Consider the following 13,545-nt stretch of genomic DNA (forward strand, 5'->3'; position numbering starts at 1 on the left):
TATTCCTCTTGTCAAGATGTTCCTGAACAACAAACAATATCAGAAGGGTCTTATCTGGGCTAAAGAAAAACAGAACTGGTCTGTTGCTCAGTGGTCCAAAGTCCTCTTTTCTGATGACAGAACTTTTGCATATCATTTGGGAACCAAGGACCCAAAGTCTGGAGGAAGAATGGAGAGGCACACACTGCCAAAAGCACCAAAACCTGGTTCAATGACCGTGGGATTACTGTGCTTGATTGGCCATCAAACTCGCCTGACCTGAACCCCATAGAGAATCTATGGAGCATTGCCAAGAGAAAGATGAGAGACATGAGACCAAACAATGCAGAAGAGTTGAAGGCCGCTATTGAAGTATCCTGGTCTTCCATAACACCTCAGCAGTGCCACAGGCTAATAGCTTCCATGCCACGCCGCATTGAGGCAGTAATTGCTGCAAAAGGGGCCCAAACCAAGTACTGAGTACATATGCATGCTTATACTTTTCAGAGGTCCGATATTGTTCTATGTACAATCCTTATTTTATTGATTGCATGTAATATTCTAATTTTCTGAGATTGTGGATTTGGAATTTTCATAAGCTGTAAGCCATAATCATCTCACTTATGACACATCACGGCTTGAACTATCTTGCTTTGCATGTAATGAGTCTATCTCATATATTAGGTTCACCTTTTAAGTTGCATTACTGAAATAAATGAAGTTTTGCACGATATTCTAATTTTTTGAGTTTCACCTGTATATTCAGGTTGGGATAATGGAAAATATTATAATACTGATCTTATCCCAATCCAGAACTGGGGATGGGGGTACATGTTATGTATGCATATTCCATTAAATCTACCAATTACCAACTTTCCTCAAGATATTATTGGAGATTTCATATGAAACCATATTCTAAGTTGCTGTTTAGCTTAGTAGCAAGGGTAGCTGTGCTGTTATTTGTCCTTGGAAAAATTCTCTATCAGAATCTTGGGCCAGAATCTGCCTAAGTACTCTGGATTACTCTGGGTAATTGGTCATTTCTTCATCTCAGGCTCCCTGTGTGCTACTGAAGACCTTCTTTCAACAGACTTTCTAAAGTGGAGACAGAAAGCAATAATGAAGCTAGGAAAGCACCCTGTTCCTTCACACATGCCGACTTCTTCTGGTGCATGTCATAATTGAGCATGGTCAATGATTTCACACGTCATCATGGTTTATTATGGATGCCAATGCCCACCAGCACAACTGGAACAAATTGCTTAAGCAGAATCCATCTACTTCTGATACACGACCAAGTTTTAATTTTATTTACCAACTTCTTCCATTTAAAACAAATATCAAACAAGACTTTATTTAAAGACATTGTCAGATTAAAAACAGGAATGCGTTAAATCTACAATATTGAAAATGTGTGTATATGTGTACACACACACACACACACACACACACACACAAACAGATACACCCAACCCTCTTACGTATTCTACATACTGGTTAGCTTGAAAATATTGTCCTACTACTGAAAAACTTGCTATGGTCATGTCAGAATCCAATTATATTTCATCTCTAGTTATCAATTATAAAAAACCCCATTTCTGCCTTCTATGGATTCTGCCATACGATGAAGGGAAGGGGGTGAACAAAGGGGCTTTATGGCCCTCACTTCCTTCGGTACACTTCAAAGGAACTGGATGTGTGTATTGCCAAAAGAGCTAACCATAAGAATGGGGCTATTATCTTTCATGTAGTTTTCTTTGAAGTCTCCATCCAGCCGGCAGTAAGGAAAAGGGGGTGGGAGTGTAATGCCTGAGACTGTCGCTGGAAGAGGGGGGTGATTGGGTGGGGCTACTGGGGAACCCCTTAAAAGCTTGAATGGGAGAGCTTGGACCCCAAGTCTTGTCTAGAATGCCTGCAACCATTTTCTCTTAATAAAGGATGCCTGTTGGAAGAATTATTCCAAGAGTTCTGTCTTCTTAAGATGCAAAGTATTGGGCAGAAGTATTGAATTACATTGTTTACTTTGACTGCACAGATCATATAATTAAATGATTATTGTCCAATCTTTAAGTAACCTAGAATTATTCTTATTAGAATTCAATTCCAATTTGGAAAATCCGGTGATCTCCCAAAATGGATGATTGTACATGTAGGAACAAATTCTCAGTATTATTGGCATATAGCACAATATTTCTTCATGTTCTTCATGCAATTGTCATCTAGTGGTTCTGGCCCCTTTTCATAATTGACCAATGGTTCATACTCCCTTCCATTGTTCAAAGACAATGGTGTATCATAGTTTATTACTTTACACACCTGAAAATGAGAGTCACACCTTTGGCACTGTTAGTTAGCCACTGCAAAGCAGTTCTGAGATTCTTTGATGCTTCTTTAAATATCACATATCCAAGCTCAACATAGCCTCTGTGACTCAGAAATGATGCATAGGATATCACCATGTTCCCATTCACATTGGGAACATGGTGATTTACAATAGTTAGATATTTTATCTAAGTGAGTTAGTGGTTGTCTTCTGGTGCATCTAATCACTTTACTGAAGCTCCAGATAGGTTTTTTGGGAATATCTCTTCTCATATTACAAAAGATCCCCACTGCTTATTTGTCTATCTGTATGTTCAGAGGCAGACAAATCAGCCATACATTGCCCCCCCCCCCCACATAGATGTATATTTCAGCTTAACAGCAGTATTGTCTCAAATAAGAATTCAGAAAAAGTAACAGTATCCTTCATTTACATTCATATTTTGAAAACAGCACAAGAGATGATTCATAGTTCCATAGTTGCTTTTCATTTCTTCATTTTTAACACCACCAGAGAAATGTTGATCATTTTGAACAGGTTGCTTATGAAAGATAACAAGCATTGCTTAAAAGTCTGTTACAAGACAGCTGTAAAAAAACTCAGGTACAAAAGTCTCTGCATTCAATGCATTTTTCATGTAAACATATTTTATATAGCATACAAGCATCATTGGATAGTTTAAGAAAAACCTAATTCATTTTGAACAGGCTGTTCAGGTGAAGCAAAAGGAAAATAAAATGAGGACAATATCCAGTTAGACCTGTTTTATTTAATTTATATGGTACAAGAAAAAAATGATTTTATGAAACAAGAACAAAACCCATAGCTGATATGTTTTAATGGTTTCTTGGCAGCAAAAAACCAGGCCAGGTGGCCTGATTGCCATTAACCTGTCTTCACTTTATGATCTAAGATTCAGTAATTCTTTTTTAATGTCAAATTAGTTTGCTGTGCTGTCCTCAAACAGGATTGATTCAGCTGTGATTTTCTTGAGGAGATACTGTTATTTCCAGAAGCTGGAAAGAAAGTCAGAAGACAAAATTCAGAGCTCTTTCAGGATTGTCCCATTATAAGAGATTAGAGGTTAAATCTGATGGTGGACATGTGAGTATAACTGGGCTGGGGTGCAGCCATTTTTAGGGTCAGAAATAGGGAAGATGCAGAGGCCCCCATGAAAACTGGTGCCTCTCTGTGTGTGTGTGGGGTTAATCTTTCTAATATGACACAGCATTGAAAAGAAATTATATCAAGAGACCTAGGCTTGTCCATCAGTCTGTCCTTCCATCAGCATGAGCTTTCTCTCAAAACTGAATTTCTAGGGCCAAAACTGACATGGCAGACAAAGCGAATGTAAGGAAAAGCAGGTCTAAAGATGGGCTGGATGAGTTTGGAGAAGATCATCCTCACTGTCATTGTCATCACCCAATGCCTCTCCAACAGGAAGGCAGATTCTAAGACATTTTCCCTTCTTCTTCCATCTGGAGCTTATGCAGGTGGCCCTAGGCTTCCCAGTGCACATACACATACATGAAATGAAAGTACACAAACAGGTGAAAATGGCCATCACTATAAAGGGTTGAAAACTATTTAGGTAGCCTTGTCCCACAACATTTGCATCCACCTTTTAAGGCCATCAAAATGTAAACAGATAAATAAGCCATGCAACTTACAGTTAATAGTTCCAGTCTGAGTTACCACTGTTCCACGGAGCTGGGGGGGGAAATCCACAAAAATATAAATCTGTATGGAGATAACTACATAAATATGGTAAGTCAGGAACAATACAATATAGAAACTGAACAGTTAAAAAGAGCTTTTATTACCCAGTTTTATTCCGATTTCTAGATTGGGAATGCAGCCACAATGATGTCATGCATTTGTGATCAGAAAAGGCACCAGGATATTGAGACCTCGACTTTTCTTCATGAACAAAAATATAAAGCTCTTTATAATCCATTAAGAATTGAGAACAAGAACATGCAGATTGGAAAAGAAGATAAGGAGTGACTAGGGGAAGAGAGTGAAGGTTATAAAGCTCTGGTATGAAGGATTAGGGGAAAAGTATTCCAGAGCTGATCTTTACACTATCTCTAACATGTGCCTCAAAATTCCTTCAGCACGGATGTCTGTGGTATGATTTTTGACAATGGAAAGATGAAAGGAAACGGATGCTTGAAAGAATGCTAACTGATTTTCTAACATGCTTTCAACAGATTTCCATGTCAATATCCCTACAGAAGACAACTTTTCACTTATAGATTTCTCAATGTCTATTAATTTTTAATATTGTGATTTGTGAGAGAAGCAGATTTGGAATTTGAATAATTCTGGACAGACCTCCTCAGTTTTAGAAATTGGCACTTCACTGCAAAATTGTCCATGATAATTGTGAAATGGAGTGGTCTTCTGTTTTCCCATAGTTCCTTAGAAAATATTGTTGTGCAAATTTGCTTTACTTTAAAAAGCTGGTTCTCAACACATTTACATTGAACAAACTTTGGGGCACATATTAGAGATATTGCAATTGGTTAGCTATTGTTGCTAGGGGAAATTAGACTCTCTGAAGATACTTAAGGTTAAAAAAAAGTTAACGTTTTCTTAAAATATATTCCAAAAGTTTGGAATCTTTCACTCTATAAAGCACTTAGGATATATTGCCATTGGACTGTGGTAAGAAGCCTGATCAGATGCTCATCAAAGAATAATGGTATCTTAGATTTTAAATGCTGGCTACCATGTAATTTGTCGACTTTCAGCCTTGAAATCAGCTCAGAAATTAGCCAGGATAATATGATCCTATCTGGTTTAATTCCTTGTTTAAAAATTGCATTATAATATGATAACATGGGCAAAAAACTTTGGGCACAATGTAGAATTAGAAAAATAGCAAAATTTATGGGAAAGAAATTATAAAATAACAAGGGAAGCTACCTATAAAGAAAATTTATATAAAATATTTTATAGATGGCATTTACCACCTGCAAGATTAGCAAAGATGTTTAAAAACATGTCTAGCAACTGTTGGAAATGTAGTCAAAAGCCAGGCACATACTACCACCTTTGGTGGACATGCCCTAAAGCAGTGGTTCTCAACCTGTGGGTCGGGACCCCATTTGGGGTCGAACGACCATTTCACGGGGGTCGCCAAACAACGCAGTTTGCCATTTTTTTCCCCTTTTCCTTAGCTGTGCTACTCCCTTTTATTCTATTGGCTTTTGAAAGCCAATAGAATAGACTCTCTTGAATAGGGTCTAATTCTATTGGCTTTCAAAAGCCAATAGGAATTGTCCAGGCTGTCTCTGCACTGCTGAGCCTGCCAAAAGTCCCATTCTGCAAACGGTGCTGCACCAGTTGAGTAGTCCTTGACTTACGACCAGTTGAGTAGTCCTCGGTTTACGACCGGTTGGGGGGTCGCGGCATTAAAAAGGTTGAGAACCACTGCCCTAAAGCAAAAAAATTCTGATCAAAAATACATATGTGGTTTTAAGCTGGAATTATTTCTTTTAGGTCAGTGGTTCTCAACCTTTTTAATGCCGCGACCCCCAACCAGTCGTAAGTCGAGGACTACTCAACTGGTCGTAAGTCGAGGACTACTCAACTGGTGCAGCACCGTTTGCAGAATGGGACTTTTGGCGGGCTCAGCAGGGCAGAGACAGCCTGGACAATGCCTATTGGCTTTTGAAAGCCAATAGAATTAGACTCTATTCAAGAGAGTCTATTCTATTGGCTTTCAAAAGCCAATAGAATAAAAGGGAGTAGCACTGGTAAGGAAAAGGGGGAAAAAATGGCGGACTGCACTGTTTGGCAACCCCCGTGAAATGGTCATTCGACCCCAAATGGGGTCCCGACCCACAGGTTGAGAACCACTGTTTTAGGTACTGTATAATCACAGAAAACTATGATGAAAATGTATATATTTAATATTCCATGTACTAACAGCAGCGAGAATTACATTTGCACAGTACTGGAAAAGTACACCAATAGAAGAAGACACATTTAGGAAAATTTTGGACTGTGCAGAAATGGGACAGGCTTACATTGAAAATGAAAGGGAAAGAAGAAACAAAATACTTTCAAACATGGGATAATTTTTATAAATGACTAGAAGAATGAAGTAGAGAGTAGGAATGAGAGTTGAATTATTATTAATGTTAAATATGTGGACCAGACAATACATTGTTTACTAATCACAGCAACGGCGTGAAGCACCATGCAGTATCCTGCTGCGAGCAGTGGAAATGGCCCAAAATACCATGCGGCTTCTTGCCATGAGCGGCAGCAATGGCATGAAGTGCCATGCAGTGTCCTGCTGCAAGCAACAGAAAAGGCCCGAAGCACTGTGCGGCTTCTTGCCACAAGTGGCAGCAGTGGCATGAAGCACCATGCGGCCTCCTGCCATGAGTAGAGGCAATGGCACAATGGACCACATGGTGTCCAGCCGCAAGTGGTGGAAAGCGGCTGCTGAAGAAGTCAAGTAGTGGCACGACAAATGTCGGGGTGTGGAAGGCCTGGCTATGGTGGTTCTAAGGTAAGACACCTCCCAAAAATAAGACCTAGTACCTGTTTTGGAGGGAAAAAATATATAAGATCAGGTCATGTAATAACCATATCATACTAGAATTTAATATAATGCAGACACTAGCAATAGAAAACAATCCAACCAGTATCTTAAACTTCAAAAGAGCTGACTTTAATTAACTCAGAGAGAACCTAGGAAAGATCCCATGGATGAAAATCCTAAAGGGGAAAACAACTCAAGAAGCATAAAAGCCTACTTGTGGGGCAATATTGGAAGAAAAACTCTTTGCCTACTATGGAAGAATGGATAGTTAAAGTGTCTAATTTAGCAGAAATGGTGAAAATCTCTGCCTATTTGAAGGACCATTCACAAGAAAAATATATTTTGGTTTGGAGAAGATGGATTGATTATATTCAAAAGAAATATGAGACTGAAAAGTATTATCTTGCTTATGAATAGATTTTAGATTATTTTTAATCGTTCAGTTTGGTTGAATTTATATTATTTTTAGTATTATGGTTTAATTATATTATTATTTTTGTTTTTAATTTGTTAATACTTGTTTTGAAAAGGAGTTAAAGTGTGTTATGGATTTGATTGATAGTATAGTCGGGTTATATTAGTTAGATTATGTTTGTTTATTTTTTACCCTGTAATCAGATCTGGGAAGTGGGGGAGGGGGGAAGGGGTGGGAGGGGTTTGGGTTATAATGTAATAAATTTGTAAAACTTTTAATAAAAAAAAGAAGAAGCATCAAAGCCGAGTCCAGCACAATACCACTGAAAAAGAAAAACAAGATACTCAAGAAGAAACCAGCATGGCTGCACAAAGATCTGTCAAACTAACTGAAAGACAAAAAGGACAAGTACAAAAAGTGGAAAGAACGACACATAACTAAGGCTGATTATCAGCAGACAGCCAGAACATGCAAAGACAAAGTCAGGAAAGCAAAAGCACAGAATGAATAAAGACTTGCAACAGAAATCAAGGATAATAAAAAAAAGTTACTTCCAACATATTAACAACAAGAAAAAAGGCAAGGAAACTCTAGGTCCACTAAAGAGAGAAGATGGCAAGGAAGTAACAAGAAGAAAGCAGAGCTGCTTAACTCATTCTCTGCATCAGTCTTCACACAAAAAGAAATTATAGCACAACATACCCAAAAAAAATACTGCAAAAGACAAACTAGAAACAAAAATTAAAATAAGCAAGAAAATGGTAAGAGAACACCTATCCAACCTTGATGAATATAAATCACTGGGACCTGACAGATTATATGCCAGAGTTCTGAAGAAGCTGGCAGATGTTATCACAGAACTATTGCACCACATCTTTCATAAATCCTGGAGAACCAGGGAAGTACCTCAGGATTGGAAAAGGGCTGATGTGGTTCCCATCTTCAAGAAAGGGAAAAAACAGACCCAAGAAACTATAGACCAACTAATTTAACATCAATACCTGGGAAAATTCTAGAAAAGATGATCAAAAAATAGATCTGCAAGCAACTAGAAGCAAATAAAGTTATAACTAGTAACCAGCACGGGTTTGTTAAAAACAGATCATGCCAAACCAATCTTATTTCATTCTTTGATAAAGTGACTAAACTAGTAGACCAGCGAAATGATGTAAACGTAGTATACTTAGATTTCAGCAAGGTGTTTGATAAAATAGACCACAACCTACTCCTTAGTAAGCTAGAAAAAAGTGGAATAGACAACATCACCACCAGATGGATTTGTAGCTGGCTGGCAAATTGTACTCAATGAGTAGTCCTCAGTGGCACTACATCTAAATGGAGAGAAGTAAACAGTGGGGTACCATAAGATTCCGTCTTAGGCCCAGTACTCTTCAATATCTTCATCAATGACTTAGAGTAAGGAATTGAAGGGGAACTCATTAAATTTGCAGATGACACCAAACTGGCAAGAATAGCCAACACCCCAGAGAACAAACTCCAAGATCCAAAAAGATCTTGACAAACTTGAACAATGGGCCCTATCCAACAAAATGAGTTTCATGTGGAGAAAAGCAAAGTTTTACATTTAGGGAGGAAAAATCAAAGGTACAAGTACAGTTTGGGCGAGAATGGCTTAAAAACAGTAACTGTGAGAGGGACCTTGGATACCTAGTGGACGATCACTTGACTATGAGCTAGCAGTATGCAGCAGCAGCCAAAAAAGCTAATACAATCCTGGGTTGTATAAACAGAGGCATAGAATCAAGATCACGCAAAGTATTACTACTGCTTTATAAAACCCTAGTGAGACCATACCTGGAACACTGAAGCCAATTTTGGTCACCATATCACAAAAAAGATGTTGAGAGTTTGAAAAAATTCAGAGAAGAGCAACTAAGATGATTAAAGGCCTGGAGACTAAACCATATGAAGAATGGTTGCAGGACTTGGGTTTGGATAATCTGAAGAAAAGAAGAAATAGGGGCGACATGCTAGCAGTACTCCAGTATTTGAGGGTCTGCCACCAAGAATAGGGGGTCACATTATTCACCAAAGCACCAGAAGGCAGGACAAGAAACAATGGCTGAAAACTTATCAAAGAGAGAAGCAACCTGGAATAAAGGAGAATCTTTCTGACAGTGAGGATAATTAACCAGTGGAACAGCCTGCCTCCAGAAATCGTGGGCACAATTATTATTTTTGACATTTACTGCAAATCTTAGTTCATTTTGAGCCTTAGGTTTCTTGACCATCTTTGCAGATTCAGACTATGCGCTGGTATTCTGCCTTAGTTATGTGTCCCTTTTCCCATTTTTTGTACTTATCCTTTTTGTCTTTCAGTTTATCAGAGAGTTCTTTATGCATCCATGCTGGTTTCTTATATATTTCTTGTTTTTCTTTTTCACTGGTATTATTATTCAATGGGCTTTTTAAATCACATTTTTCAGTGTTTCTTAAGCTTCTTGAATTGTTTTCCCCTTTAAGATTTTCATCCATGGAATCCTTTCCAAGTTCTCTCTGAGTTCGTTAAAATCAGCTCTTTTAAAGTTTAAGACTTTTGATTTTGTTTGATTTTGTTCTATTGCTTGTATCCACATTATACTGAATTCCAATATGACATGATCACTTTCCCCCGAAGTTCCTGCAAGTTCAACCCCCTCTATCATTTCATCTCTGTTAGTAAGAATTAAGTCCAGTATATCTGACCTTCTAGTTTTGTCAGCTAGGCTTGTAAGGAACATGTTCCATCTCCCACTTGATACAGTTTGTTTCCCAGTCCATGTCAGGGTAGTTGAAATCCCTCATTACTACTGTGATGTATTTCCTTCATACATTAGTTAAAGATTAGCAAAAGGTTAATCTGTTTCTTCTTCTTGGTTGAGTGACCTGTACCTATGGCAATGTCATTCTTTTTTTCTTTAATTTTAACCCTTTATGCATTCAAGAATGCTTTCACCTTATATTTCTGTACAGATGTACTGATACACTTGGGTTTTCTTTTTCCCTTAAACTCTAAAACATCAGGCATGTGTTTTAAAGTCTGTGCATCCTGCAGCTCTTAGAAGCCTAATTTTTTTTACATGATCCAAATCTAATAGCTCAGCCTATCTCATTCTTTCATCCAATTTTGGAGGAAAGTTTAAATAATTCCAAGCAAAAATGACCCAATGAGTTTTTACACCATCACACAAAGGCTCATCATGAGCTAAAAATGCTTCAGCTTCCTCTGATAATTTATATATCCATTCAATTTCTATAGCCACACCATCCTGCCAACTGCTACTCTGACTCATTTTACTCTTACTTACTCATCGTACACGTCCTCGGTATCCATCCTGCGGTAGAATTTGGCTAGTTTCACCGCACAAATAATGGCAGGGATCAGCAAGATAGAGCAGCCTCCTAATCCGAACCAGAAAGCATTCTAGTAGAAAGGAAACAGAACAATTGAATGGATATCTAATCCAAGCTGCTTAGAATGCTTCCTCCTCATTCTTTCTGTATGCTTCATCTCAAAACTATTCATCCTTTTTCACATAGGTAAAAACACCAAACCAGAGTAACTTGAGTATTCTAGCAATAATCAAGCCAAACCTCAATTTTAAGAAGGATGAAAATGTATGTTTCAAGGGATGCAGTTGTTCAAGTATACTTTACTAAGTCCTACAACTTAGCAAAGGCATTTACTGCTCATGAGAAAAAAGGCTATTCAGTCTTTTCTTGAAATGGAAGCCACCAAAAATGGCTGCAGGAAAGTTTACTTTAGCCTTGAATTCAGCTTCCTTTTTGTTTTGCTCCTCCAGGTTAGCCAGGATGAAGCTTTACCCTGTGGAATCAGAGCCTTACTAGAGATCCCTCTGTGAAAAGGGCAGCCCAAACCAGCCAAACCAGAGGAGCTAGGATCTTTAGGCACAGACCTTTGGCCATGCTGCCTTCTCCTCCCACCTTCCACCTCAGCCCATTTACCTCCAGCATTCCTCCTCAGCTGGCCATCTGCCACCCGTTTTCCCTGGACAATAGGGCCCTTGCCCTCTGCTTCACACCCTTTGTCTGACCCTTTTGCTGAGGCACCCTTTGTCCCAGGCCTTTGGCTGCATGGGACAAATAGCCGTCAGCCAATTGGGTGGCAGGGGCAGCGTACAATGGGCGATCGCAGGCTCTGTGGAGGGGGAAGTGTGTGATGCAAGATTTTTTTTAAAAAGTACTGCGGCTGCTCCTCAAGTTTTGGGGCCTGGTAGCTCTGTCACCAGGACCAGAAGAAGGGGGAGTAGTGGGAGAAGTAGCAGCCGACGGGGCAACTGGGGGGCAGACAGGCAAGAATGTGTTGGGGGGACCAGGAAGGGAGGAAGGGGCTCCTCCTCCTCTCTTTCATTTGCAGTTGCCAGCCAAGCTGTCTTTGTGAAACCCCCTTGAGGTGCCCATCTGTCAGAATCCATTTCTTTGGTGGGGGGGGGGCTTTTTCTTTTTCTTTTCCTTTCTATGGATTCTGCCACACTTCTGGGGGGAGGGAGAGACTTTTGGGGAATTGTATGTGTATTGCCATCCGCTTAGCTGCTACAATGTATCCTCTCTGCTTCCTCTATCTGCTTGCTCTTTGAACTATTCTCCCCTTGATGCCATCCTGGGGTGAGAAAGGAATGTGCCTCCTGCCATTTGGCTTATCTCTCACTGCGGAAGAGAAGGTGTGAAGATCCAACAACGTTTTCACAGCCTTGGGAACGGGGTCTTATCAGCCTCGTTCCCACAGTAGATTTAACACCTGGAGATTGGCCCGTTTAAACTGACCAGATGAACTGTTGGGGTGGGGTTTGCTTTTTGCTCCTTTAACCTCTTGATTTGAGAGGGAAAGCCTCAGATCCTACCTTCTATGCCTGCTGTCAACTTCTCCTAATAAAAATTCTTTTTGGGATGAATCTATTCCAAGAGTTCTGCTTTATGGGAAGAGGTTTTGAAGCAGGTCCTGACACCATCCCTCCCTTCCTGGTCTCCCCCAACACACCCTTGCCTGCCTGCCTCTCCAGTAGCTCCAGTGGCTGCTACTCCCCCTGCCATTCTCCCTCCATCCAGTCCTGGTGACAGAGCTGCCAGGTCCCCAACTTGCGAAGCAGCCACAGCACCTTTAAAAAAAATCTTGCACTGCACACTGCCCCCTCAATTGCCCCTGTGATCACGCATCACCCATCGCAAACTGACCCTGACACCCGATTGGCTGGTGGTTATTTGTCCTGTGCAGCCAAAGGCCCGGAACAAAGGATGCCTCGGCGATAGGGGTCAAGGGCCCCATTGGCCTCCGCGGAGGGCAAGGGCCCCATTGGCCATGAAGAATGGGCAGGGAGAGCCAGCCAAGGAGGAACGCTGATGGTAAATGGGCTGAAACCAGAGGTGGGAGGGGAAGGAGGCGTGGTCAAGGGTCCCTGCCTGAAGGTCCCATTCTGAAACCAGAGAACAGATTGTAAAATCCTAAGCAGAAGATGTCAGGGACAAAATCATGCCAAAAAAAATGGCCTGGCTTCCAAATATGCCATCAGCTTTCAAGAATTATTTGCAATTCACAGAAACTGCCATTTTTACCCAACGCTTTTCAGTTTTACAAGATCATAAAATCATTTTGCTGTGAAGCTCTGATTTAGGAAGATGCCTAAAACAAAAAGTCATATTTACAAATAGTTGGACAGCTAATTTTACATGGCATCCAACTCAAAATATAGCAAATTAGTTTGGTTTCACATTTAAATGGCACTAAAAAAATATTTTTTCTTGACTTAGTATTTTCAGATAGCTAAAAGACACACATTAGTGCAGGCATTTTTTTTCTTATTTACAAGTTCTTCCTTAATCTTGATAAAGTTATTTCCTTTATATCCTTCCTTTATCTTATAAAGATATTTTTGAATAAGGCTGGTTATTTGAGTTCATTTCCAGATAAATTTGTTTATGAGGAATTCAACAGAAAATGACATAAATCCACAGGTGAAATGATAATAGAAAAGAATTTACAATCTTATTGGCTTCTCCAATTTAAAGAGCAGATAAAGTTTCTGGTAGAGAGATGGCTTAAATGAAGTCTGCTCTAACACCCACATCCTCCCCCACTTCCCGCTTACCAAAGAATCCATTGCATAGCTGCACAGAAAAATATCGACAGCTGTATCAATCGTATTTGCAATCGGTTTACAGGTTGCTACTTGTGTAGAAATCTACAAGAGATGAGATATAGATCAGATGTTCTAATGAAATTTAAATGTCCATGAACATGCTTCTCCACAC

General features: G+C 39.6%; 1 protein-coding gene across 21 annotated transcripts in view; it reads right to left on the reverse strand.

Annotated features, from left to right (window-relative positions):
- Nucleotides 1-3,051: 3,051 nt before the first annotated feature.
- Nucleotides 3,052-13,545, reverse strand: part of PROM1 (prominin 1) — a 261,692-nt gene continuing 251,198 nt past the window's right edge. For 18 of the 21 annotated variants that reach the window (XM_039326544.1, XM_039326562.1, XM_039326543.1 and 15 more), the window contains 4 exons: nucleotides 13,383-13,475; nucleotides 10,587-10,702; nucleotides 3,973-4,056; nucleotides 3,052-3,318 (listed from right to left, as the gene is read on the reverse strand). In XM_039326544.1, coding sequence (XP_039182478.1) covers nucleotides 3,975-4,056; nucleotides 10,587-10,702; nucleotides 13,383-13,475 — 291 coding nt within the window. In that variant the 3' untranslated portion in view covers nucleotides 3,052-3,318; nucleotides 3,973-3,974. Of the gene's footprint in view, nucleotides 3,319-3,972; nucleotides 4,057-10,586; nucleotides 10,703-13,382; nucleotides 13,476-13,545 lie in introns of those variants that run through there. The other 3 variants (XM_039326565.1, XM_039326560.1, XM_039326563.1) reach the window with 2 other exon arrangements.

The sequence above is a fragment of the Crotalus tigris genome, unplaced genomic scaffold (assembly GCF_016545835.1).
Source record: "Crotalus tigris isolate CLP2741 ecotype Arizona unplaced genomic scaffold, ASM1654583v1 scf7180000024341.3516292, whole genome shotgun sequence".
Taxonomy (NCBI): Eukaryota; Metazoa; Chordata; class Lepidosauria; order Squamata; family Viperidae; genus Crotalus; species Crotalus tigris.